At 51.6% G+C, this 27,456-nt stretch overlaps 1 protein-coding gene across 1 annotated transcript in view; it reads right to left on the bottom strand.

The window, feature by feature from the left end:
* LOC119942157 (voltage-dependent T-type calcium channel subunit alpha-1H-like) overlaps positions 1 to 27,456 on the bottom strand; it is a 222,969-nt gene that overhangs the window by 18,695 nt on the left and 176,818 nt on the right. The window contains 9 exon segments of the mRNA XM_038762812.1: positions 5,832 to 5,910; positions 11,540 to 11,610; positions 13,343 to 13,476; positions 14,028 to 14,137; positions 15,801 to 15,952; positions 20,286 to 20,478; positions 22,468 to 22,557; positions 23,198 to 23,323; positions 24,403 to 24,529. Coding sequence (XP_038618740.1) covers positions 5,832 to 5,910; positions 11,540 to 11,610; positions 13,343 to 13,476; positions 14,028 to 14,137; positions 15,801 to 15,952; positions 20,286 to 20,478; positions 22,468 to 22,557; positions 23,198 to 23,323; positions 24,403 to 24,529 — 1,082 coding nt within the window.

Genomic DNA, 27,456 nt, shown 5'->3' with positions numbered 1-27,456 from the left:
GAGGGGAAGAGGGCACTCTGGGAATTCTTCTTGGAGGAGGTGGGTCTTTAGGGGAGTTTTAAAGTTGGGGATTGGCTGTGTGTAGGAAGAAGACCCTCTGGGCTTGAAGGAGGAGATGCGCAAATAATAATTATTATGGTATTTGTGAAGAGCTTGCTATGGGCCAATTACTGTGTTGAGCACTGGGGTACATGCAAAACAATACGATCAGACACAATCCCTGTCCCATATGGGGCTCACAGTCTAGGACAGGTATCCAATCTCCATTTGACAACTGAAGAAGTTGAGGCACAGAGAAGTTAAGTGACTTGTTCAAGGTCACCCGGTGGCCAAGCAGCGAGCCGGGAATAGAGCCAGGTTTCCTAATTCACAGTTCTAGTCTCTTTCCACTAGGTCTTGCTGCCTTCCTAATTGTTGAAGGAGGAGCACTTGGGTGAGGAAAGTGAGCATGGTTTTCTTGGCTGGAGCAAAGAGCAAAAGCCAGGATCAGTAGAGCAGACAGTAAACAAGATGAAAGAAGTTGGTGGGGAGCCACGAAGACCAGGACCAAGATTCTTGTTTGGGAAGCAGCATGGTCTAATGGAAAGAGCCTGGGACTGAGAGTCAGAGGACCTGAAGTCTAATTTCCGTTTTGCCATTTGTCTGATTTAATAATAATAATGGTATTTGTTAGGCACTTACTATATGCCAAGCACTGTTCTAAGCGCTGGAGCACTGTTGGGCCTCAGTTTCTTCATCAGTAAAACGGGGGTTGTTTGTGGTCCCTCCCCATTAGATTAGGAGCCCCTTGTGGGAGAGGGAGTATGTCCAACCTGATCATCTTGTAGCTAGTGAAGGGCTTGGGACCTGCCAGGCAGGTCCATCCAACGTAGGGGTTTCCCATCAGCCTTCTGTCATTTTGCTTGCCACTGTGCCACTGTGCCCCTCTGTCATTTCTTTTGCCCTCCCGGCTGGTATGCACCCCACCCAGTCCACAAAATGGGAGCAAGCTTGGGCACCCTGCTGCCATCTGGTCACAACGGTGTTGCTCGGAGCCCTGCTGGGAGCACTGCTGGGAGACTTTGGGGAGCACTGCTTCATCCAGATCTTGTTGTTTGCAGCAGTATACAGATATCTGATGTTGAGTTTTGTCCATAGGTTCCATTGGGCAAACTACTTCTGGAGGTGGATATGTCTCTTCTGCAGAAGATCCAGGCCTAAGGGCCGCAAAGGAAGTTGGATAGCCCAATAGCCTTATGAGCCTTCAACTTGTAGTGCTCTGCAGTTGCTACACTCTTTCCCTGGAACACTACTGAAGAGAAGCAGCATGGCCTAGTGGAAAGAGAATGGGCCTGGGAATCAGGGGACCTGGGTAATCCCAGTTCCTCCCCTTGTCTGCTGTGTGACCTTGGGCAAGTCATTTCCACTTCTTTGCGCCTTGGTTACCTCATCTGTAAAACAAGTATTTATGTGGGACATGGACTGTGCCCAACCTGATTATCTTGTATCCACCCCAACACTTTAGTAGAGTGACTGACACATAGTAAATGCTTAACAAATACCGTAAAATTAGACAGTCCACTCAATGGTAATAATAATAACTGAGGTATTTGTTAAGTGCTTACTGTGTGCCAAATGGCCATATACAAGTGCTTTGGTAGGTCAGACACAATCCCTGTCTCACAAGGGGCTCATAGTCCAAGTAGGAGGGAGAAGAGGTATTGAACCCCCATTTTACAGGTGAGGAAACTGAGAAACAGAGAAGTTAAGTGAATTGCCCAAGGTCATAGAGCAGGCAGGTGGTGGAGCTGGCATTGGAACCCAGAGCCTCGGACTCCCAGGCCCAGGCTCTTTCCACTGGGCCATGCGGCTCCTTGAGGGCAGGAATCCTATCTACAAATTCTATTATACTCTCCCAGTAAAGTGCTTTATACACAGTACATTCTCATTATGATAATAATGTCAATAATAATGGTATTTGTATAATAATAATAATAATAATAATAATAATGGTATTTGTTAAGCACTTACTATGTGTCAAGCACTGTTCTAATTGCTGGGGGAGGTACAAGGTTAGCAGGTTGTCTCAGATGGGGCTCATAGTCTTAATCCCCATTTTACAGATGAGGTAACTGAGGTACAGAGAAATTAAATGACTTGCCCAAAGTCACACAGCTGACAATGGCAGACCTGGGATTAGAACTCATGACCTCTGACTCCCAAGCCCATGTTCTTTCCACTAAGCCACAGTTGCTTCTCTAAACACCCTTAGTAAGCTCTCAGTAATGATAATAATAATAATGATATTAATAGGGGTATTTGTTAAGCACTTACAATGTGCTAAGCACTGGAGTAGATACAATATAAGCAGATCGGACACAGTCCCTGTCCCACATGGGATTCCCAGTGTAAAGATCAGTAGAGCAGGTATCTTATCTCCATTTTTACAGATGAGAAAATCAAGGCCCAGAGAAGTTGAGTGTCTTGCCTAAAATTACTAAGTAGAAAAGTGGCAGAGCTGAGATTAAAACTCAGGCCACTGCTCTTTCCATTAGGCCATGCTACATCTCCAATAAATACTATCAATTGGACATTCACCCAAAGCCATGCAGGTCTTTCTGATTCTGTTCTCTACTTCTTTGTCTATGTGTGCATTGTTGAATAGTGATATTGCCTAGGTAGCAGAATTCAGCAACCACATTAAAGGGCTGATATAAATCCCTGGTTCTTTCTCAGATTTCCCAGGGGGAGGCTGGAAGGGAACTTCGACGGCCTTCAGACTTCCTGTCCATCCTTAGTGCCGACAAAATCTGCAAGATGATATACAATTCTCTGCCTGTCTCTTCTGGTGCCTGGCGGTCAGCAAGCAGCAGGTTCTGAAGGACCATTGTTGAAAGACCATCGTGCTCTTCACCTGCCAACCTGCTGGTTTTCTGCCACAGGACTGACTGTATGGGGCAGCCAGCCAGGCATCACCCCAAAGGGCTGCTGCCCTCCCTGCTGTGCCTGCCCCAAGGTGGGGGAGGGGGGGGGATTTTTCAGGGCAGACAAATTTACTTAGCAATTTTCTGGATCTTTTCGGGGACCAGGTACCTTTGTAAGGCCAATGAACACCATCAGGCAATGAAGTTCATTTCTCTGGTGCAGCATTGTGGGCTGAAGTCACTCTACGATACCAGTGGTGTCCCAAGGACAATTCCCTTCTGCAGTATCATGGCTAAAATTGTGCCCAAAACAAGGAGCAGCAGGAAGCTTGGCACCATCAATTCCCTCTCCTTCCTTCTTGAAAACAGTGACGGAGGGGTCCTCTTTAAGGCCTTGTGGCATCTTCCCCTTCTATGGGTCAAGAACCTGTGCAGATGTCTTAGGGTTCGGTCCCCTCTTCCCAGATGAAATACCATTGATTGATTGATTGACTGATTGATAGGTCCAAGGGCCTCTTTGTGGCTTTGACTGATGTTTCTTCCTCCAAAGTCGGGGCCGAGGTAGCGCCATAATAATCAAGCAAGTGATGGTATTCACTGAGTATAGGTCACTCTACTGAGCACCTGGGAAGAAGCCCCAGGAGGAAGACATGTTCCCTGCCCTGCAGGAGCTGCCCTTTGAATGGAGGAGGAAAGCAGAGGGAAGTTACAGAAAAATAGTGGGAGTGGGAGGGAAAATGAGAGTGAGGCAGGAAGGAGGTCGGGATGGATCAGGTTGAAGTGGTTGCAACAAACAGCGAATGCGCACATATTCTTATTTATAAGAATACACTCCTGGATGTAAGTACCGAAGAGAGGAATAAGGCCCAGAAGTGCTGAGGATGGGTCCTGAGGTGATGCAGGTTTTGGGGTGAGGGGGAATACTCCTGGAAGCATCCTGGAGTTTAGGGCTTGGATCTAGCCTCCTGATAACATTAGAGTTGTGACCTGCAGGGCTCCTGGGTTCTGGGATCTTGACGGCTCCTTGGCTGGGATGCCACTTTTCAACGTATTGGTTGAGTTGGCTTGAGTTTGGAGCATTAGAACCAATGCCAATCTGGCCCTCTGCTGTCCCTCCAGCGATCCGGACACCTGGCAATCTCGTTGACAGATGATGATCCAGGCTCTGAAGTGGCATTTACATAGGCATCTTTAAACTCTATTGCTTCCTTGGATCTGTAATTTACTTGCATATCTGTCTCTCTTGTTAGTCTGTAAGCTCCTTGAAGGCAGGGATCACATCTACTGACTCTACTGTCATTTCCCAAGCATTTAGTACAGTGCTTTGCACAGAAAAGGTGCTCAAACAGCGATGGATGATTGATTGTAAGCTCCAGGGCAGGGATTGTTTCTACTCATTCAACTGTACTCTTCCAAGAGCTCGGTTCAGTGCTCAGCTTACGAAAGGCTGTAAGTTCCTTGAGGGCAGGGATCACATCTAAGGACTCTACTGTACTCTCCCAAGTGCTTGCTACATTGCTCTGCACACACAACAGACTGTATGCCCCTCGAGGGCAGGGATGGTGTCTACTGACCCTACTGTACTCTCCCAAGAGCTTAGTACAAGTGCTTTCTGCTCACAGTGGGGGTTCAGTAAACATGATCAATAGAGGGATTGATTGGTAGGTGCCATTGCAAACTGTGGCTTTGGGTGTATCCACGATGAATTTTCCCTTCTTTGGGAGGCAGAAGCTGGTTTTGGTGAGGTGAGACAATGTTCTTCCCAGGGGCTGAGCCCATTGAGAGGTTGAGGTCCTTGAGGTCCTTGACTTTCTCCTTAATTTCAGTCCCATTACCCACCCATGTGATGGACTGTCTCATTTATTCTCATTGGAATTGGAATTGGAATTTAATGCGGTGAGACTTATGCAGATCTGAGAAAATGTTTCTTTCCTTTCTTGCTATTTCAGTCAGGAAATAGTTACCTTGTAACTACCCTATTGCTTAGAACAGTGCTTGGCACATAGTACATGCTTAACAAATACCATAATAATGATAATAATAATAGCATTGCTTGAGCAGGGCACTGTATTGAGCCTGACAGAATACAATAAATGAAGACACAATCCCTGCCCAGAAAGAGCTTACATTCACTGTGTGGACAGATGGTTCAGTGATGGTAGCCAAGAGCTTGGCTTTAGAGTTACCTATCTGTCCAGAGACTAACGGCTGTCTGATGGCTGCCTCGGTGGTATCACTCGGAAGAAGGGAGGCCTCTAGGAAGGGAGCAGGGCTCATCACCCAAACCTTTGGGAAATTTCCATCATGGTAATGGTTTCTGGGGCCACAACATAAGCAGGAGAGCCTGTAGTTGGACACAAGGAAGAACTTCCTCATGGGTGGGGGATAATAGTCCAGAATGAGCAGCCAGATTTGGTAGTGGAGCCTCCAGTCCTGGAGCTGAATGAGGAAAGAACAGGCACCATTTGTCCAGGGTGGGTCAGTCATTTACTGGCCTGGAGTCAGGGGGCTGGAACCAATGGCTCACTAGCAGGCCTGGAGAAAGGGGGCTAGACCCAGTGATTCACTGACAATCCTGGACCCAATGGCTCACAAACTGGTTTGAAGGCAGGGGGCTGCACCCAGTGGCCCACTGGCCGGCCCGGAGGCAGGAGGCTGGACCCAGCCGGCTCACCAACCATCCAGGAGGCAAGTGACTGGATTCAATAGATCATCAGCCAGCCTGGAGGCAAGTGTTTGGACCCAGTGACTCACCGACTGGCCTGGAGGCAAGGGCTGGACCCAGTGTCTGCTGAGGGGCCATGAGGGTTGGGAGTGCCCCCCTCCTCATCCTCCCTTCCTACCCCCTCCCCTGATGATCTGGTCCAGGTTCAGGGAAGAAATTGCGGAGAGGGGCGGGACACATCAATCAATCAATAGCTCATTCACCTAACTTTCCAAACAGCTCCACTCCCAGCGCAGCATAGATAAAAAACAGGAGCATGAAAAGTAGGCCCAGGTTCCCCACCTGCACAGGGAGAAAGGTAGAACAGAATCAGGGGCAGCAGCAGAGCAGGGGTTCTGCTTCACTGTCCCGCGAGGAAGGGTCCGGGGCACCATGAAGGATAGTCCCTCACCCACTGGCCCACCCCGCCCCACTCTGCCCCGCCCCGGATCCTTTCCCTCTCTGCTTTGACTCACCTCCCCATGAGGGCAGGAGGACTTAATTCTTGCTTACCCTACTGGACCAAATGGGCCCCACCCTCTCAAAGCCATGTGGTATCTCCAGCCCAGCCCCAGTTCAGCCCAGCCCCAATCCAGTCCAGTTCAGCCCCAGAACAGCCCAGCCCAGTCCTAGCCCAGCCCCAGTCCATCCCAGCCCCAGTCCAACATAGCCCAGCCCCAGAACAGCCCAGTCCAGGACCAATCCAGTCCAGCCCAGCCCCAGTCCAGCCCTGCTGCGACCCATCCCAGCCCCAGCACAGCACAGCTCCTGCCCAGCCTAGCCCCAGCCCAGCCCAGCTCTCATCAAGCCCAGCCCAATCCCAGCCTAGCCCCAGAACAGCCCAGTTAGCACCAGTCCAGTTCAGCCGAGTCCAGCCCCAGCCCCAGCCCCAGCTCCAGTCCAGCCTAAGCCCCAGTCCAGCCCCAGCTCCAGTCCAGCCCCAGCCCAACATATCCCAGTCCTAGAACAGCCCAGTCCAGCATCAATTCAATCCAGCCCACCCCCAGCCCAGCCCAAGCCCAGCCCAGCCCTACCCCAGCTCAGCTCAGCCCAGACCAGCCCTAACCCAGCTCAGCTCAGCTCAGCCCAGCCCAGCCCAGCCCAACCCCAGCCCAGCCCCAGAACAACCCAGTCAGCACCAGTCTAGTCCAGCCCAGCCACCACCCAGCCCAGCCACTGCCCAGCCCAACCCCAGCCCAGCCCCAGAACATCCCAGTCAGCACCAGTCCAGTCCAGCCGCCGCCCAGCCCAACTCTAGTCCTGCTCAGCCCAACCCAGCCCTCAGCCCCAGTTTCAGATCCAGTTTCTCCCCCATACCAGTTCACCCGATGCTAGCCCTGCCCCAGCCCTGCCTCTGCTCCAGATCCAGGCCATTCCTCCACAGCCCTGCCCACCTCAACATAACTCGAAATCCTGCCTCCACCCCACAGAGCCCCGTCTCTAGCCCAGCTCCATCCCAGCCCACCCTCAAAGAGCTTGGTGCTTGGTGATTTTCCAAAGAGAAAGGGAGCAAGGTTGCTTGAGACACTGACTGGGAAGATGGATGAATGACTGTGATGTCAAGAAAACCATGACACTGTGCCGACCCATTCCAGTGAAACCCTCTGACGTACACTAACAACCCAGAGCTGAAAGTTGCCATGGACTTCTCTTACCTTCTAGACTGTGAGCCCACTGTTGGGTAGGGACTGTCTCTATATGTTGCCAACTTGTACTTCCCAAGTGCTTAGTACAGTGCTCTGCACACAGTAAGCGCTCAATAAATACGATTGATTGATTGATTGATTACCTATATAGCATGCTGACCAATGATGCAGTCAATGATTGACAGGGAAATAGAAAAACCAAGTCAAGAGGACACCACACATCCTTAGGGGAGACTGTTCGAGTGTGGTGGTGGTGAGGTATGAGGCTGCAGAACATCCCAAAGGTCTTCGGAGCTGCCGTGTTGTCCAAACTTCTCTATGGCTAAGAACTCTTGACCCTGTCACACAGGTGCCACATCTGGCTCCTTGAGCAGTTCCACCAACATCATTTATGGGCCAGACTCAATATTAAATGGCAAGAACAGATCACAAATACCAAAGTTCTGGAATTAATCAGCCTCCAGCACTACAGTGGGCTCATCTCAACACAGGTGAGGAGAACGGATCACAGCAGACTAGTATATCCTGAGTGGAAATGGGGTTACCACTAATTAGGGTGACAGAAGAAACCCTCTAAAGGTATGTACAAGCCCAGCTTGGACTGTAGCTTGGACACTAGGCTGTAAGCTCCTTGATGGTAGAGCTCATGTATATTGCCTTCTCCCAAGCACTTACTACACTGCTTGGAGCAAAGTTAGAGCTCAATAAATAGTATTGTTCATGACCTAAATTATCTATCACCTTCTTTTTTCCTCAGTAGCTCCTCACTATTAACTTCCAAGCTTTCCACAAACTCACAGCCCTTTACCTACTTGCTTCTCCCACTATTCCTCAACCTGTTGCCTGCACTTCTCCCCTGCCAACTTTCGACCCATACCATGTCCTTCACTCTCCTACCCCCATATTATTATTATTATACTTGTTAAATGCTTACTGTGTGCCAAGCACTGTTCTAAGAACTGGAGTAGATACAAGTTAATTAGGTTGGTCACAGTCCCTCTTCCACTTGGGGCTCACAGTCTAAATAGGAGGGAGTAGAAGCTCCATTTTACAGAAGTAACTGAGGCACAGAGAAGTCAAATGACTTGCCCAAGGTCACACAGCAGACACATGGCAGAGCTGGGTTTAGAACCTAGGTCCTCTAACTCCCAGGCCCATGTTCTTTCCACTAGGCCGCATTGTTTCTCTCTTGCTTTCATTACTCCCCCAGCCTGGAAATCTCTCTTCCCAAACTCCCCATACCACCACCCTCCCCACAAATCACCCAAGCCACCATCTCCCCCACAAACCCTCCATACTACCACCATACACCCAAATCCCCATATCAACCACTCTCCAGGCAAACCTCCCATAGTACCACACTCCACCCAAAATCCCCAGACCACTGACCTTATTCCAAATTCCCACCCCACAACCCACCAAGAATCACCTGGGCCACTACCCTCTCCATTTTCAAAGCACTCTTGAAATTCCACCTCCTCCAGGCAGCCTTCCTTGCTTCATTCCCATCCCCCCGGTCACATCTACCCTCTTCTCCAATTCTCTCCTTGACTCCCTCCAATCTGGCTTCCATCGCCTGCACTCCACAGAAACCATCTTCTCAGAGGTGATCAATGATCTTCTTGCCAAATGTATCCTAATCCTCCTTGACCTCTCCTTTGACATGTTGACCACCCCTTTCTCAAAGAAGCAGTGTGGCTCAGTGGAAAGAGCCCGGGCTTTGGAGTCAGAGGTCATGGGTTCAAATCCTGCCTCCGACACTTGTCAGCTGTGTGACTTTGGGCAAGTCACTTCACTTCTCTGTGCCTCAGTTACCTCATCTGTAAAATGGGGATTAAGACTGTGAGCTCCCCATGGGACAACCTGATTACCTTGTAACCTTTCCAGCGCTTAGAACAGTGCTTTGCACATAGTAAGTGCTTAATAAATGCCATTATTATTATTATTATTTCTCCTGGAAATATTATCCAACCTTGGCTTCACTGACACTGTTCTCTTCCTGGTTCTCCTCTTATCTCTCTGGCCATTCATTCTTTGTAGAATTCATTCACTCCCTTAGCTTCAACTACCACTTCTATGCAGATGATGCCCAAATCTACATCTCCAACCCTGATCTCTCTCTCTACAGTCTCACATTTCTTCCTGCCTTCAAGACATCTCTACTTGGATGTCCTCCCATTGCCTCAAGCTTAGCAGGTCTAAAACAGAAATTCTTATCTTTGTACTCAAACCCTGTCCTCCCCCTGACTTTCCCGTCACTGTAGATGGCACCACCATCCTTCCTGTCTCACAAGCCCATAACCTTGACTCCTTGACTCCTCTCTCTCATTCAACCCACATATTAGGTCCGTCACTCAATCCTGTCGATCCCATCTTCACAACATTGCTAAAATACACCCTTTCCTCTCCATTCAAACTACGACCTTTTCAATACAATCACTCATCCTATCCCATCTGGATTACTGCATCAGCCTCCTTGCTGATCTCACTGCCTCCTGTCTCTCCCCACTCCAGTCCATACTTCACTCGGCTGCCCAGATCATTTTTCTACAAAAACATTCAGGCCATGTTTCCCCACTCTTCAAGAAACTCCAGTGGTTGCCCATTGACCGCCACAGCAAACAAAAACTCCTCACCATTGGCTTTAAAGCACTTAATCACCTTGTCTCCTCCTACCTCACCTTGCTACTCTTCTACTACAATCCAGCCTGTGCACTTTGCTCCTCTAACGCCAACCTTCTCACTATATCTCAATCTCGTCTGTTTCACTGACAACCTCTTGCCCACATCCTGCCTCTGGCCTGGAATGCCCTCCCTCCTCAAATCCAACAGACTGTTGGATTTAAAATCCACCGTTTTTAAACCCTTATTGAAGGCACATCTCCTCCAAGAGACCTCTGACCCTCCTTTCCTCTTCTTCCACTCCCTTCTGCATCACCCTGACTTGCTCCATTTATTCATTCCCCCCTCCCAACCTCTCCCTCTAGACTGTCAGCTCATTGTAGATAGGAATATGTCTGTTTATTGTTATATTGTATTCTCCCAAGTGCTTAGTACAGTGCTAACTAGTAGTAAGTGCTCATAGTAAGTGCTCAATAAATACGGTTGAATGAATAAAATAAATGAATCTGTCTACACCCCCTCTCCCGCCTCAACATCTGTGAATTTCATTTCACCCATCAACATTCATGTACAAATGTTTATTTCTCTAAGGTTGCAAACACTTCCGTGCGTGCGCGCGCGCGTGTGTGTGTGTGTGTGTGTGTGTGTGCATGCATGTGTTTGTGTGCATGGGGGCCCTTGCTGGGCTCTGCCAGAGTTCCCTGGCTGCTGCCACATGTTGCCAAGGGAGGGAAGGGCGACCCTGTGACAAGACCTCCAAACAACTCCTCTCTCCCCCAAGACAGTGGGTTATGAGCCTGTAACCTTGATGTCATCTTTGACTCCTCTCTCTCATTCAACCCACATATTAGGTCCATCACTAAATCCTGTCAATACCACCTTCACAACTATGTTCCCTACTATATGTTTACCATGTGCTACGCACTGCACTTTATATAAAGTGATGAGATTGGACCCAGTCACTGTTCCACATGGGGCTCACAATCAACAGGGAAGGAAGGTGGGAATCCAGTCTCTATTCTATAGTTGGGGAAACTGAGGCCCAGGGAAGTGAAGTGACATACCATGGTTGACCCGGCAGGCCGGCAGCCATACTGGATTAGAAGCTGGCTGCTCTAACCCCCAGCCCTGGGCTGTTTCCTCCAGGCCACCTGCCCGTGTAGTTGAAAACTGTTCTTGCTCTGGCCCTGGATCCACTGATGGATCCTGACCACCAGTTTCTGCTCATGGATCCTCCAGCTGCTGCCTGCAGCAGCCACCCCTCAACCTCCCGGGCCTAGCCCTTTCTAATGGCCCCTGCAGCCCCCTCCCTGCCCCCATCTGCCTCTATCCCAGCCCCAGCCCCTTCCCTCATTCTCAGTCCCTCTCTCTGTCCCCAGCCCCCTCTTAGCCCCCAGTCTCTCTCCCAGCCCCCTCTACTGGCGCCTACAACCCCTCTCCCTGTCCCCAACCCCCTTTCCCCAGCTCCAACTCCCCTCTCCCTGTCCCCATCTTCTTCTACCCCAGACCCAGCCCCTCCCCCAATTCTCAGCCCCAGCCCGCTTCTTAGCCCTCAGTCCTTCACCTCAACCCCAGCCTCTGTCTCCTCTCTCAGCTCCCTGCCCCTCTCCCCGGCCTCACCCTCACCCCCAGCCCCTCTCCCGCTGAGCAGAGACCACTCTTACCTGGGGCAGCGCCTGCACCACGGTGTCCAGCAGGGCTCGCATCCCTGTGGCCATTTTGAGCAGCTTGAGCACTGGGACAGAAAGCAGAGCAGTGGAGCATGGACCAGCCCAGGATCCCCAACCCTCACTAGGCAGTGGCTGGGGCAGGGGCAGGGCCAGGGCATGGGACTGGGGGGCTGGAGTTGTGGGGGGTAGGATGGGAGTTGGTGGGCTAGTGTCTGAGCAGGCAACTTCTGAAGTAGGACTGTTGCCCCTGACTGACCCCTGGTTCCACAGTGCCTGTCCCGAGACAGCCATGGGTGGTGTGGGGAGGGGGGCCAGAGAGACACAGATGGGGACAGGGGACATGGGAGCTAGGGCATGCAGGGACAGGGGGGATGTGGAAGCTCTGGAGGTTGTAGGGACCTGGGAGCCTGGGACAAGGAGTTAGGGGTATGGGGGCTGCAGGGGCTTTGTGAGGGGGGAGCGGGGTAGGGACAGGAAAGCCCAGGGAAGGAAGTAGTGTGGTCTAATGAGAAGCAGCATGGTGTTTTGGCTGCAGCCATGGCCTTGGAGTCAGAAGGTCATGGGTTCTAATCCTGACTCTGCCTCTTGTCTGTTGTGTGACCTTAGGCAAGTCACTTGACTTTTCTGTGCCTCAGTTACCTCATCTATAAAATGGGGATTGAGACTGTGAGCCCTTTCTGAGGCAGGGACTGTGTCCAACCCAATATTCTTGTATCCACCCCAGCACTCAGGACAGTGGCTGGTACATAGTAAGTGCTTAACAAATACCACAATTATTATTAGTAGTATTATTAGTGGAAAGAGCACAGGCCTGGGAACCAGAGGACTTGGATTCTAATCCCAGCTCTGCCACTTGCCTGCTGTGTGACCTTGGGAAAGTCACTTCACTTCTCTGTGCCTTAGTTTCTTCATCTTTAAAATGAGAATTTAATACCTGTTCTCCCTTCTACTTAGAGAGAGACCATCCATTCCTCTGGGCCCCTCTAAGGGGTTGCCCCGGGATGGTAGTCTCAGGGGTCCTGCAGGGTCTTTGCCAGGCAGGGCCTTCTCAGTTGGGCCACCCACACCCCTCTCAATCCAGCCATCCCAGGGCCTGGGGCAGGGGGCTCTACTGTGTCCCTCCAATGGCCGCCCCCTTTTTTATGGCATTGGTTAAGTGTTTACTAGGGGCCAAGCACTGTTTTAAGTGTTAAGATAGGTACACGTTAATCAGGTCTGACACAGTCTCTGATGCACACAGGGGCTCACAGTCTAAGTAGGAGGAAGAACAGGTATTGACTTTCATTTTACAGATGAGGAAACTGAGGCACAGAGAAGTAAAGTGCCTTGCCCAAGGTCACACAGCAGACAAGCGGCAGAGCAGGAATTAGAACCCATGACCTTCTGAGTCCCATGCTCACGCTCTATCCACAACACCATGCTGCTTCTCACTAGGCCACGCTGCTTTTCTCCCTGGGCTTCCCTGTCCCTGCCCCCACCCCCCTATAGCCCCTGCAGCCCCCATGCCCCTCCACCCCCAGTTCTCACAAGCCTTGTGGCCCCCAAGCCTCCCAGGTCCCTATAACCCCCAGGGCTTCCACATCCCCAGTCGCCCCGGGGACCCCTGCAACCCCTAGCTTCCATGTGCCTGTCCTCACCTATATCTCCCCAGCTCTCGCATCCCCCAGTCCCTCCTAGCCCCAGTGTCTCCCTGGCCCCAGTGCCCCCTGCCATGCCCCCAGCCCCGACCCTGATGCCAGCCCTCACTTCCTTTGGCCTCTGCACTGATCCCTGCCCCGATGCCACCCTCGCGCCTACCTCTGGCAATCCTCAGGACTCGCATGATGCGGATGATGGTGGGGTTGATGGGTAAAGCAGCATTTATCTCAATCTCTTCCAGTGTGATACCCAGGGTGGACAGCAGCACAATAGCAAGGTCCAGCTGGTTCCACCTAAGAGGAGAAGCAAGACGGTGTGTGGTGGGGTGGAACAGTGTGGGTAATGGGGGGGGAATGACATGGAAAAATGAGGTGAGATGGGGTGGGTGGCAGGGTGGAACGAAGCAGGTAGCTGGTGCAGGTGAAATGGTGTGGTCAGCGGGGTGGGAAAGTGTGGTCAGTGCGGTGGGGGGATAGTGCGGTCATGCATTCAATTGTATTTATTGAGTGCTTAGTGTGTCGAGCACTATACTAAGCACTTGGAAGAGTACAGTACACCAATAAACAGACACATTCCCTGGAGCAGTGAGCTTACAGTCTAGGGTGGGATGACATGGGCAGTCGGGGGAGATGGCAGTCAGTGGGGAAGAACTACGCAGCCAGAGGGGTGGGATGGTACAGTCAGCAAGATGAGACAGTGTGGTCAGTGGAGTGAGACGGTGCGCTCAGTAGGGTCGGATGGCACGGGCAGCAGGATCAGAGGGTGTGGACAATAGGGCCGGCGGATGATGAGGTCAGTGAGGTGAAGGTGATCAGAGGAACTCCCGCTGATGACCGCAGTGCACCTGTCTTTAAAGAAGCGCCGGATTCCAAACGCCACCAACTTGAGGACTGCCTCGAAAACGAACACGATGGTGAAGACGTAATTGCAATATTTCAGTGCTTCATCCAGGGACTGCAAAGACACCTGCCTGTTAGCTCAGGAGCTGGGGCATCCCAGTGAGGGCTGGGGGTACAGTGTTTAGTCAGGGAGGGAGTGGTTTTACAGAAAGCAAATGGGCCCAAAGACGCATTTGGGGTTTCACTTGCCCTGCTGGGAAACCTCAGGTCTCGGCAGAGGGCTGCAGGGGTAGGAGGAGATTGGGAGCCTGGATTAGGGAGCTGTGAGGGTCAGGGTTAATTGACACAGAGGTGAGAGTCAATCTGACCCGAAGTAGGGCTATCAGCTGGGGTGGAGTGGCCAGAACATGCCTCAGTAACCACCCATGAATTGACAGATCAAACCCATCTCCATGCCAGAAAGTAGGTGGCCCAGTGAGAAGGACAGGTGACTGGGCACTGGGATACCCAGGTTCTAATCCCAGCCCTCCCACCAGTTTGCTGTGGGACCTTGGGCAAGCCACTGACCCTCTCTGGACCTCAGTTTGTCCATCTGTAAAATGGAGACAGGACACCTGCTCTCCATTGTTCTCAGATCATAGGGGACAAGGCTATATCTGGTCCCAGATGCATCTCCCCCACAGCTTGGCCCATCAGTGAGACTGTAACTGAGGTCACAGTGGTGTTCACAGCAGGACCCCCTTTAACAGAAGGGGGTGTGGGCTCAGTTGGCCAGTGGCAAAGCCAGGCCTTGAGCTCCGTGGACCAATTAGTAGAGCAAAGGTCAGGGATGTTAGAGACTCTACCCTGAACTGGGTGTTGTGATGGGAGCCACCGTAGGACTCCTTCAGCCACCACGGGGGCCAGTGGGAGGCAGGGAGGCCCAGCAGAGAGAGCCTGGGACCTGGAGACAGGTGGCCTGGGCTTTAATCCCGGATCTGCCACTGGCCTGCTGTGTGACCACAGGCAAGTCACTTTACCTCTCTGGGCTTCAGCCTCCATATCTGTAAATTGTGACCTGGAGTGGAATAGGGACTGTGTCCAATCAGTCAATCAATGAGTGCTATTTATTGAGTGCTTACTGTGTGCAGAGCACTGTACTAAGTGCTCGGCAGAGTACAATATAACAGAGTTGCTAACCCTTTCCCAGACCACAACGAGCTTCCAGTCTAGAGGATCTACTGTAACACAGTATGCAGTAGGTGCTTCCTAAATGCCAGACTTCCTCCTAGCTTTGACCTACTTCCTGCTCCCACCCTTGGTTACTATTTTCTGTCTGTCTCCTCCCCCATTACAATGTGGGTTCCTGAAGGGCAGGGGCCATCTCCCACATTAAGGGCTGGGCTCCCAGAGGGCAGACACTGACTTCCCAGTTATGGTATGGGCTCCGCAGGGGGCAGGAGGGGTTGTGCCCTGCATTGCAGTTTGGAGTCCCGAGTGGGAGGGGCTGTTTCTCCCATTACAGCATAGGCTCCCAGGGTGCAGGAATAGTTTCTCTTACTGCTGTGGCTGCTCTCTACTCCCTAGCACTCAGTACAGTGCCGGGTGCTCAATGATGGAGTCTTCCTTGGGACCCCTGGAGAAGCCTTTGTTCCTGAGACTCAGGGCCCAGGGGTCTGAGCACAGGCATCGCTTTGGTCCTTGCCTCTGCCATGGTGTTAGGGGCCGGAGGGGTCTGGGAATCTGGGGGCGTCAGGGAGGCCAGGGGGCATGGGGCAGGCGGGCTGGGTGGTTGGTACCTTGGGCTGGTTGTAGTGCTCCATAGACATGGTGATGACGTTGACGCCGATGATGAAGGTGATGAACAGGTCAAGGTAGTGGCTGGTGCAGAGCGTATGGATGGAGAGGCGCAGTGGCGAGTAATCTGCGTAGTATGGCCGGCGCTGAGCTTCTGCAGAGACAGGGGCGCGGGGTGTGGGCTCAGATGTTGGGCTTGGGAGTGGGTTCAGGGGAGCAGGCCAGGGCATGAGCAGACCTGGCAGTGGGCAGGGTAATCTGGGGGGATGGCTTGAGGGGGTGGGTTCTGGAGTCCCAAGGGACAGGAGGGTCTAGGAGGGCCCCCTGACATCCCCACCCTAGGACAAGGTTCCAAAATCTTGGGAATAGATCATCAAAAGGCAGCACGGCCTAGTGGAAAGAGGGCAAGCCTTGGGAGTCAAGTTCTGCAGAGGCTCTGCCACGTTCCTGCTGCGTGACCTGGAGGAAGTCACTTCATTTCTCTGAGCCTCAGTTCCCTCATCTGTAAAATACCTGTTCTCTTAGATTTACCCCTGCACTTAATACAGTGCTTGGCATATTTTAAGTGCTTTACAAATACCACAATTATTATGAATAGAGTGTAAGCTCCTCGAGGGCGAGGATCATGACTTCTCCCCCATTGAGAGATAAGTCCAGTGCTCTGAACACAGTAGGTGCTCAGTAAATACCACTGATTGATTGCAAGCTCCTCGAGGGCAGGGGTCATCATGCCTTATCCCCCTATTGGGCTCTCCCGAGCATTTAGTCCCATGCCTAAAGTCTGACAGAGTAGAAGCTCCCTGAAGGCAGGGAATGGGGATCTTCATTCTGTGTACTTTCCCAAGTGCTGAGTACAGTGTTCTGTCTCAGTAGTTTCTCACTCAATACCACTGATGATGAAGTGCTGATGACTCTGACCAAGCAGTCAAGGGATCAATGGCAGCCAGCGCAGCCCCCTTGGAATGGGCAGGAAGAGTATCCGCCACCAAGGGGGGGGGCTGTAGCTGAGGCACCCTCCCCCGCCTGCCTCCTCAGACCCCGGGGAACAGCAGAGTCCCCATCTGCGAAACTGTGAAGAGACGACCTGTTTGGAAGCCCCCTAGGGGAGCGGACCACCTGCCAACCTCCCCCCCCGCCCCCCAAAACTACATGCACACACTCACAGCTGGACAAGGACAGTGGCAGCAAAATCAGGACACCATCCTGCGGAAGCTCACCTGGGTTCACTCCCGCCAACTGGGCGTCAATCTATACTGTCTCTGGGGAGCCCCCTGGACCTCCCCTAGCTCCTTCCTCCCCAGTCCCCAGGACCATGGGCCCCATCTCTGGGCTGCGGCAGAGGGAGGCTGGGTATAAAGCCTTTCAGTGGCCGTACTGGAATGGGCCCTCGCATTGGCTCCAGAGTCCTCTCTCTCCCCTCCTGGGGAGGGGTAGGTTCTTGCAGACCTGGGAGCTATGTCTGAGCTGCAGAGGGATGGAGAGAGGGAGGAAAGGAGGGAGGGACAGAGGAAGGGATGGAGGGAGGGAAAAGAGGAGGGAGGAGTGGTGGGAGGAAGGGATGGAGGGAGGTAAAGATAGAGAGAGGGATGGAGGGAGGGAAAGATGGAGGGAGGTACCAAGGAAGGAAGGTAAAGAAGGAGGGATGGACAGATGGAGAAAAGTTGCTGAAGATGTGAATAGCCAAAAGAAAGGCACCCAAAAGAAGGAAGAAGAATGAAGGAGGAGACTTCCTCCTTAGTCTGTGAGCCACATGTTGGGCAGGGACTGTAACCAGCCTGATTAACACTTAGTAGGGTGAAGGAAGAGGTGGAGGAGGAAGAGGAGGAGGAAGAGGAGGAGGGCAGGTTTTGTGCCTATTGACTGTTACAGTGTACTCTCCCAAGTGCTTGGAACAGTGCGCTGCACACAGCAAGTGCTCAATAAATGCTACTGATAGGTTGATTGATGGATCAATATTTACTAGATGCTCTCCATGTATCAATTCAGGATAATCAGACCGGATACAGTCCGTGTCCCACCTCTTGCAATAAAGAGGTTGGGAGAGGAGATATTTTATCCCCATTTCACAGACGAACAAAACTGAGGCCCAGAGAGATAAAGTGACTTGCTCAAGGTCACAGAGGAGGTTAGTGGCAGGGCCATCATTAGAACATGGATCTTCTGACTCCTGAGTGTGGACTCCCTCCACTAGGCCACACTGCCTACCTGGGATGTTTCTGTAGATGGACAACAGGCAGTGAAACCCAATTACAATGGGGATTGGAATAATGCTAATGATGATATTTACTAAGTGTTTACTATTTGCCAAGCACTGTACTAAGTGCTAGGGTAGATACAAGACCATAAGGTCAGACATGGTCTCTTTCCCTCAGGGGACTCATCATCTAAGTATAAGGGAGAACAAGATAATAATAATAATAATAATAATAATAATAATAATAATGATAGCATTTATTAAGTGCTTACTATGTGCAAAGCACTGTTCTAAGTGCTGGTGAGGTTACCAGGTGATGAGGTTGTCCCACGGGGGGCTCACAATCTTCATCCCCATTTTACATATGGGGGAATTGAGGCTCAGAGAAGTTAAGTGACTTGCCAAAAGTCACACAGCTGACAAGTGGCAGAGCCGGGATTTGAACCCAAGACCTCTGACTCCAAAGCCCATGCTCTTTCCACTGAGCCATGCTGCTTCTCCAGATTGAATTTCTATTTTGCCACTGGGGAAAATGAGGCACTGAGGAGTTAGTTGACTTGCCCAAGGTCACAGAGCAGGTAGTGCTTTGCACTTCATAAGCCTTCATAAATGCCATTAAAAAAAAAAGTGGCAGAGATGGGATTAGAACTTGGATCCTCCGACTCAGGTCCTCCAACTCCCATGTCCGGCTCTTTCCACTACGTCAGGCTACTTAAAAGAAACTCCACTGGTCACTGTTCTAGGCCGGGCTTCATATCCATGGAGAGAGCAAGTCTCTCACTAGGATGGCAGCTTCTTGAGGGCAAGGATTGACTGTGTCTACTGACTCTATTGCACTGTACTCTTGCAAATGCTTAGTGCAGTGCTCTGCATACATTGTGTTCAATAAATAGACTGATTGATTCGTTCTTGGATGGGGTGGTCTTTGGGCAAGGAGGCGGGAGCTAGAATTGGAAAACCCTGCCTTTCCCCCCCCTGACCAAGGTCAGAGGGGAGAATTAGGTACTGAGTATGGGGGCACTGTTGGAGCTGCTGGAGGGGTGGGGGCGGGGACTCCCAGAGGGGAGTTGAGGAGCAGTGCTGGATCAGGATGGTGCTCTTAACCCTGGATCGGGTCAGAAATCCTGCCGATCCCCCATTGCCACTGCTGAAACCTGTAAAGCTGCTAAATACTGGTTCCCTGGTTGTCATCCTGAGGTGGGTGTGAGTGGTGCATGTGGGTGCGTGGGTGCAAGCACCCACATGGATCTTTGCAAATATAGGGAATGCAGCTTTGGTTTTTAGGGGGTTATGGGACTCTAACCCAGAGGATGCCACCCTTAACCCAGATTTTCTTAAGGCTGGTTAGGAGAGTTAGCAGCGTGGTTTGGAATGGCAGCGGAGTGCTGGTTTCCCTGATAAGATACATAAATAACATGTAAACAAGTCGCTTGAGAGTCTCAAAATAAGAAGGATACACAAACAGCTTGGAACACAACCATCAAAATGCTTCCATTGCAAAGTGAAACTTCGTATCAGTGCAATCTTTTGCGCTCCCACCCTGTTGGTGGGTGTGAGTGTATGTGTGTCCATCTGTATATGTCTGTATGCATGTGCTCTGCTCGTCCAGAGAGGCTAGTGACAAGGAGAGGGGGTGGGCCCAGGGAGGGGAGCCCGGGGAGGCAGCATGCCTTGGGAGGGGATGGGCCTGGGAAGAAGGGGGTTGCCGAGGGGGCGGGTGGGGTGGGCTAAGAGAGTAGATGGGCACTGAGGCTCCCCACCAGCAACTCCCAATCTCATCACCACAGCCCACAGTAGGCAGGACTGGCTGGCCCAGCCTTGAATACTCTCTTGTCCTTGGGGCCCCCCAGGTCCTAGGATCAAAGGAAGGAGGCCACAAGCCCTGTGGCAGTCTCGGGGTGCCTGGCAGGGAAACTCGAGAGTCTCCCTGCTATGACTGCAGGTGCAAGTAGGGACCTGTGTGGAAATGGAGAGTGCACCCCTAAATGGTGACTGAGATGGGGCTGGGCCAGAACCGGGAGTCCCTTAGCCCAGCCCTCAGGCAGCTCTGCCCACGTGTGGGCGGTTGGGGCAGGGAAGGCTGGCAGGGCTGTGTGAGTCCCTAGGCTAGGGGAAGGTTCTTCCAGGGGGAAAGGGCCCAGCCAGCCCCTCCAAAGCCACAGATCCCAGCTCCCCAAACCCAGTGAGGCGCTCAGACACTCGGGACAATGCTCTGGCCCAAAGCTGCATCTGCCTTAATGCTGCTGCCCCAGTGCATCTGCCCCAGTGTGGCACAGTGCGGCCCCATCCTCACTCCTGCGCTTCTTGTCAAGACGTCGCAGCCTCTTCTCCTCACGCCGGCGAGCCTCCTCAGCCTCTTGGTGCTCCCGGCATTTGTGAAAGTTCTCCACCACCACGCCCACGAACATGTTCAGTACAAAAAAGCTGACAATGAGCAGGAAGGAGATGAAGTACAGGAGCATCCACGGGTTGTGGTTCTGGATGGGCTGGTGGATGGGCAGCGGGTGATCAGCAGGCGGAAGGATGGTGTTGGGGGAGCATGGAGGGAAAGACAGAGAGTTAGTGGGAAGCAGGGTCTGAGTGGCCCCTAGCCTAGGGCACCCAGGTCAGCAGCCTCCTACTGGGGTAGGGTCTCCTCTCCTCCTGTCAGTTCCCTCTGGCCCCACCGCTGTCCCCTTCTCATGCCTAACTCCCTTTGGCGTGTGGAGGGGTACCTTGGGCCCCAATGCTTAGGTCTCGGCGCTAAATACTATTGCTGCTACCACTACTACTACATGTCCAAAACAGAATTCCTCATCTTCCCATCCAAACCCTGTCCTTTCCCTGATTTTCCTATCACTATAGTAGACAGGATCATCATCCTCCCTGTCTCACAAGTCCTTGACTCATCTCTTATTCAACTCACATATTCAATCTGTCACCAAATCCTGTTGGCTCAACCTTCTCAACATTACTAAAATCCACCCTTTCCCTCTCCATCCAAACTGCTACCAGGTAAATCCAAGCACTTATCCTATCCCACCTTGATTACCGCATCAGTCCTTCTTGACCTTCCTGCCTCCTGCCTCTCCCCACTCCAGTCCATACTTCACTCTGCTGCCCAGTTCATTTTTCTGCAGAGACGTTCAGTCGGTCCATGTTTCTTCACTCCTAGAGAACCTTCAGTGGTTGTCCATCCAGAAACTCCTTACCATCAGCTTTAAAGCACTCAATTATCTTGCCTCCTCCTACCTCACCTCGCTACTCTCCCACAACAACCCAGCCCCCATACTTTGCTTCTCTAATGCCAGGCTACTCACTCTACCTCAGCCTCATCTATCTTATTGCCAACCCCTTGCCCACATCCTACTTCTGGCCTGGAACGCCCTCCCTCTTCATATCCGACAGATGATCACTCTCCCTACCTTCAAAGCCTTATTGAAGGCCAATCTCCCCGACTAAGCCCTCATTTCCTCTTCTTCCACTCCCTTCTGTGTCATCCTTGCACTTGGATTTGCTCCCTTTATTCACCCCTCCATCAGTCCCTCAGCACTTATGCACATATCCATAATTTATTTGTTGATATTAATGTCTTTCTCCCTCTCTAGGTTGTAAGCTTGCTGAGGGCAGGGAATGTGTCTACCGACTCTGGTAGACTCTCCCAAGTGTTTAATACAGTGCTCTGCACCCAATAGGCACTCAATAAATAAGATTGATTGACTGATTACTACTGCTACTACTACTATCATCCCTGCTCTGGAGGGGCTGGGGAAGGCAGTGAAAGAAAATAACATGGCCTAGCAGAAAGAGCACAGGACTGGGAGTCAGAAGACCTGGGCTTTAATCTTGGCTCTGCTACTTTCTAGCTAGGTGACTTGAGGCAAGTCACTGAACTTCTCTGAGGCTCAGTTTCCTCCTCTGTAAAATGTGGTTGCGTTTGTTAAGGCCTTACTATGTGCTTAGCACTGTACTAAGCACTGGGGAATATCAGACCAGACACAGCCTCGGGGACTCACAGTCAAAGTGGGAGGGAGACTGGGGAAGCAGGAGGGAGACTGGGTAGTTAATTCCCATTTTGCAGATGAGGATCCTGAAGCGCAGAGAAAATAAGTGACTGGCCCCAGCCACATGGCAGGCAAGTGGCAGAACTGGGATCACAACTCATATCCTCTGACTCCGAGGCCTGAGCTCTTTTCACTAAGTCCTGCTATTTCTCTTGGGGATAAGACACCTGCTGTCCCTCCCCATTAGACTTTGAGCCCCATGTGGGGAGGGGACTGGATCTGACCTGATGATCTTGCATCTACCCCAGTGCTTAGCACAGTGCTTGGCCCAGAGTAAGCTCTTAAGAAATACCACTGTTACAATTATTTATATTACTAGGGGTGCAGCAGGGAGGAGGAGGAGGTAGGGAGGTGTGTTGGGGGTCCAGGGCCCAGGCCTGAGCTTAGTCACCCACCCCAGTACCCCCATGACATGACAGCCCAGATCCCTACCTGCTGATCCACGCCCACGGCATCCAGCCCATCGTACATGATGTTGACCCAGCCGTCTTTAGAGGACAGGACGAAGAGGGACATCAGCGCCTGGGGAGAGGACATGCAGGGTGGGGATAGGGGTGGGGGTTGAGTGGCAGCAAGTACCTGGCGCCCCAACCCGTGGACCCCCAGCACCCACCACCCTGGCACCCGGCATCCTGGCTCCCGGCACCCTGCATGGGGTTCTACTCCTGGCTCAGCCCATGGCCTGCTGGGTGACCTTGGCCAAGTCACCGAATCTTTCTGGGCCTTTGCTTCCACATCTGTAAAATATAAAATATAAGATGTGTGCTCCCTACCTCACTGCAACTATGAGCTCCATGTGGCCCTTGAACTGTCAGATGGGATTATTCTCAGAGCTAAACTTGCTCTTAGCACAGTGCTTTGGCAGCATTGCCATTATGGTTATTGGATGGGCGTTGCGGGTCAGTGTGGCATGTGGCAAACTGTAGATTGGCAGGGGAGGGTGTTTTCTCGAGGTCTGCCAGTCTGGGCCAACACTAGGGATTGTCGTGGGCAAGGGAGGGACCAAGGGCAGGGGTGGGGAACAGGGAAAGGGATAGGGCCTAGGACTGGGTAGGGGCAGGGGTGGGGGAAGGAGTGGGGTCAAGACAAAGGGTAAGGTCTGGGTCTGGGCAGGGCCAGGGGCAGGGACTGCATACGAAATGCAGGGAAGCAGCCAGCTCACCTGCCCCAGGTTGTCGAAGTTATACTTTCTGCGGACCCAGCGATAGTGGGCCAGGCTGCAGTCTCCCCGCGTGGTGATGTTCTTCGTGTCCGAGCCCTCGCAGTAGTAGAATTTCCCCTTGAAGAGCTGTCGTTGGGAGGAAGCCACGGTTAGCCCTGGTCACACCAGCCCCTGGCCGACCACCACTGCCCCACATCCTGATCTGGCCGATGATGGACGGGAAGTGAGTGAAACAGCCACTCGGGGGGGTGCTGTCTGATGGGAGGGGCCAGTGGGGGGTAGTGGGAAGAGTAGCAGCTGGGACACCCCCGATGACCTGCTCTGGGGCCAACTGGACCCACCTCTGGCCACCCCTGGGAGCCTGGTCCTGCATCCGCAGTGCTGTCCAGTGGGATGATGTCACGGCTAAGGGGGTGGGGCAGTGTGATGGACCTCCACTCTTCCCCGCCTTGGCCAGGCATATGTCTGCCTCCTTATAACCTGTGTTCATTAAGTGATAGAAGGAGGGAGAGGCCCAGCTTGGGGACTGGGGGAGGCTGGAGGAAGCTGGGGCTGTTGTTTCACCCAGCGCTTAGAACAGTGCTTTGCACATAGTAAGTGCTTAATAAATGTCATCATTATTATTTTTCCAAGCACTTAGTAAAGTGCTATTGCACACAGTAAGCAATCAATATGACTGACTGACTGATTGACTGACTGAATGAACAACTGGTGGGGGTGCCGATGGAATTTGCCAGGGTTGGAGGGGCTGTGGGTTGTGGGAGACTGGAGAGGCTGTAGGAGGCTCAGGGGGCTGTGGGAGGCCCCCTTTCAGACCCCTCACTCCACTCATTTGGACTGTCTTTGACAGGCCCAGGAGGCTGGGGACAGTGCAAGGTGTAGAGCAGAGGCAGTGTGGTCAAGTACATGGAGCCCCAGGCTGGCAGTCAGGAGCCCCAAGTCAAAACTCCCGGCCCCACCCTGGCTGCTGGAGGACCTCGGGATGGCACTCAGCCTCTCTGGACCTCAGTCACTTCCACCATGATATAGGAGTGGGTTCCCTCCCTTGCTCGCTTTTTCAGTCCCGCTGGAATGGGAGGCCTGCGTGGGCTGGGGCCTGTTCCTGATCTGGCTCTCTTAGCCCAGCAGCAGTTGACCTGGTGTCAGTGCTGAGAGGGCAGCAATCCAGGAAGCCTGCGGGACACTGCCAGGTGTGGTTGTCCTACCTGCACCCCCAGGATGCCGAAGACAATGAAGAAGGCGCAGCAGATGAGAACGATATTCCCGATGGGCCTCAGAGACGAAATCAGCGTCTCCACCACCAGCTTCAGGCCTGGAGCCCGGCTGATCACCCTGCCCCGAGGATGGAGAGAGAGAGAGAGAGAGAGAGAGAGAGCTTGGGCCTGGTGGCTTGGACCCGACCGCAATCCGCCCTGGTGCTGCTGGGTCACAGCATGGCCCAGCCTGTCCCTTGTCCTGCCCTGGACTCTGGTGAGAGAGGTCACTGCAGGCTGGCCTGCTGGACTGTGCTCAATCTAGCACTTAATACAGTGCTTGGTGCAGGGCAGGCTCTCTGTACATGCTGGTGATGGTCCCTTTATTCTTCCTCCCTCCTTTGTCTCCTGTTCCTCCTGATCCTCCTCCTCCCTCTCTTCCACATCCTCCATCTCCTCCTCATCACTGTGCTGCATGCTCAGAGGACACTCAGTAGACAAGGTTGATTGGTTAATTGATGGTGCAGAGGGTTTGGGGCTAAATGTCCACAGGGCCTCATTTACAGTGGCTATGGATCTGGCCTGTCTGGTACACAGTAGGATGTTCACACCTCCGGGTGCCTTTCTGTTTAGGATTTTGATTTTCCGTATACAGGCTCCCTCCAGCAGCCGAGTTCCACATCCTGGATGCAGTGCCTGTGTCCACGGGGACCGTGGAGTGGGACACTGTGGTCTGAGGAGTGTGGAGTGGGGTGCAGAGGGATGCTCTAGACGTCTTGGAAAGGGCTTCCACAATGTTGGTATATATGCAGTCATCATGTTAAGCTGTTTGCCCTGTGTCACGCATGTGATGCCACTGGTGCCTCCATGTCCAGGCTGTGTGAGGGCTGCCAGGGATTACTGTAGAGTGGACACAGGAAGGTGTTCCCAAACTCTATTCCGAAGAGAACTGAGGGACACTGGCCTTCTCACAGCACGCCCCTGGCCTGCACCTGTGCCAGGTGCTCTCTTCAACCAGAGCCAGGGCCAGGATTGAGTTAGTCTGTATTTACCTCTTTAACCTTCCTCATGCACCCGGGGCCAGCCTCCCTCCCCACCAGAGATCAGCATTGACATCCCATCTAGCCTTCATCGTATCCTGCCCCAGAGCAGCAGGTGCTCAATAAATATCATCGACTAATTGATTGATTGGATTTGAAAGCCCTTGAGGACCAGCAGCAGAGTCTTTGCCCTACCCGGTCCTCTCTTCCCCAGCATTTAGTACAGTGCTTCACACCCAGAAGGACTTCAGTAAATATCACTGATGGATTAATTAGATAGATTAGATCGTGAGATTCAGGGCCTGAATCTTATTTATCCTCTACTGTACTCTTCCCCAGGGCTTAGTACAGTGCTCTGGACACAGTCGGCAATCCATAAATCCCACTGAGTGGATGAGTGAAGGAAGGAGCAGGAGGGAGCTAGAATTTCCCAGATTCCCTGCTGAGGATCTGGTGAGTCCTACACTCTGAACTGCCACCATCCAGACACCATCAACCCAACAGCTGCTTCTGGCATGCCTGTACTCACTTATTTATTGTTATGGTTGAAGAAATAGTAGTAATAGTGGTGGTGGTAGTAGCAGTAGTAGTAATAGTAGCAGAGTAGTAAGAGAAGTAGCATGGTAATAGTAGTAGTAGTGGTAGTATTAGCAGCAGCAGCAGTAGCCATAGCAGTAGAACTAGCGGCAGCAGGAGTAGTAGAAGCTGTATTAGCAACAAAAGTTGTAGTAGCAGTAGAAGTCGTAGTAATAGTAGTAATAATAATAATACTAGAAGTAGCAGAAATAGCACCAAGACTAGGAGCAATAGCAGTAGCAGTAGTAGTAGCAGTACCAGGAAAGCAGTAGCAGTAGCAATAGTATCAGCAGTAGTAGTAATAATAGTAGTAGTAGCAATAGTAGCAGTGGGAATAGTAGCAGGAATAGTAGTAGTAGCAGCAGTAGTAGCAGTAGCAGTAACAATAGCAGTAGTAGCATTAGTAGCCATAACAGTAGTAGTATTTATAGCAGTAGTAGTATCAACAGCAGTAGTTGTAGGAGTAGTAGTAGCAATAGCAGTAATTGCACATAGTAAGCACTTAATAAATGCCATTATTATTATTATTATTAATAGTATTGGAAGCAGTAGTAGTAAACTTGTTATGGGTGGGGAATTTACCTGCGAATTCAGTTGTATTGTACTCTCCTAAGTGTTTAATACAGTGCTCTGCACATAATAAGTTCTTAATAAAAAACATTGATTAGTAACAGCAGTAGTGGAACAGGAGTATGAGTATTAACAGTAATAACAATACTAGTATTCCTCCCTCAGTCCTACAGCCCCTATGTATATATCCATAATTTATTTATGGATGTAAAGATGTACAAATATCAAAATGTCAGTTTCACCTTCTAGACTGTAAGCTCGGTGTGGGCAGGGAACATGGCTATCAACTCTGTAATATTGTACTTTCCCAAGTGCTTAGTACAGTACTCAGGACACAGTAAGCACTCAATAAATACAACTGAATGATTGATTCATAGTAGTAGTACTAGGAGTAGTGGTAGTAGTAAGTAGTATCTGCTTAAGAGAAGCAGCGTGGCTCAGTGGAAAAAGCACGGGCTTTGGAGTCATGAGTTCAAATCCCTGCTCTGCCAACTGTCAGCTGTGTGACTTTGGGCAAGTCACTTAACTTCTCTGGGCCTCAGTTACCTCACCTGTAAAATGGGGATTAAAACTGTGAGCCCCCTGTGGAACAGCCTGATCACCTTGTAACCTCCCCAGTGCTTAGAACAGTGCTTTGCACATAGTAAGCGCTTAACAAATACTATTATTATTAGTAGTAGTAGTTGTAACAGTAGTAGCAGTACCAGTAGGGGAAGGACTAGTAGTAGTGGAAGCAGTAGTAGCAGTAGTAGTATTCATTCTATCATATTTATTGAGGTCTTACTGTATGTAAAGCATTGTACTAAGCTCATGTGAGAGTACAATACAACAGCAGACACATTCCTTGCCAACAGTGAGTTCAGTCTAGAAGGGGAGACTG

This window comes from Tachyglossus aculeatus, chromosome 21 (assembly GCF_015852505.1).
Source record: "Tachyglossus aculeatus isolate mTacAcu1 chromosome 21, mTacAcu1.pri, whole genome shotgun sequence".
NCBI lineage: Eukaryota > Metazoa > Chordata > Mammalia > Monotremata > Tachyglossidae > Tachyglossus > Tachyglossus aculeatus.
Note: the sequence above shows the minus strand (reverse complement) of the source record. Positions and strands in the feature narration are given on the sequence as shown.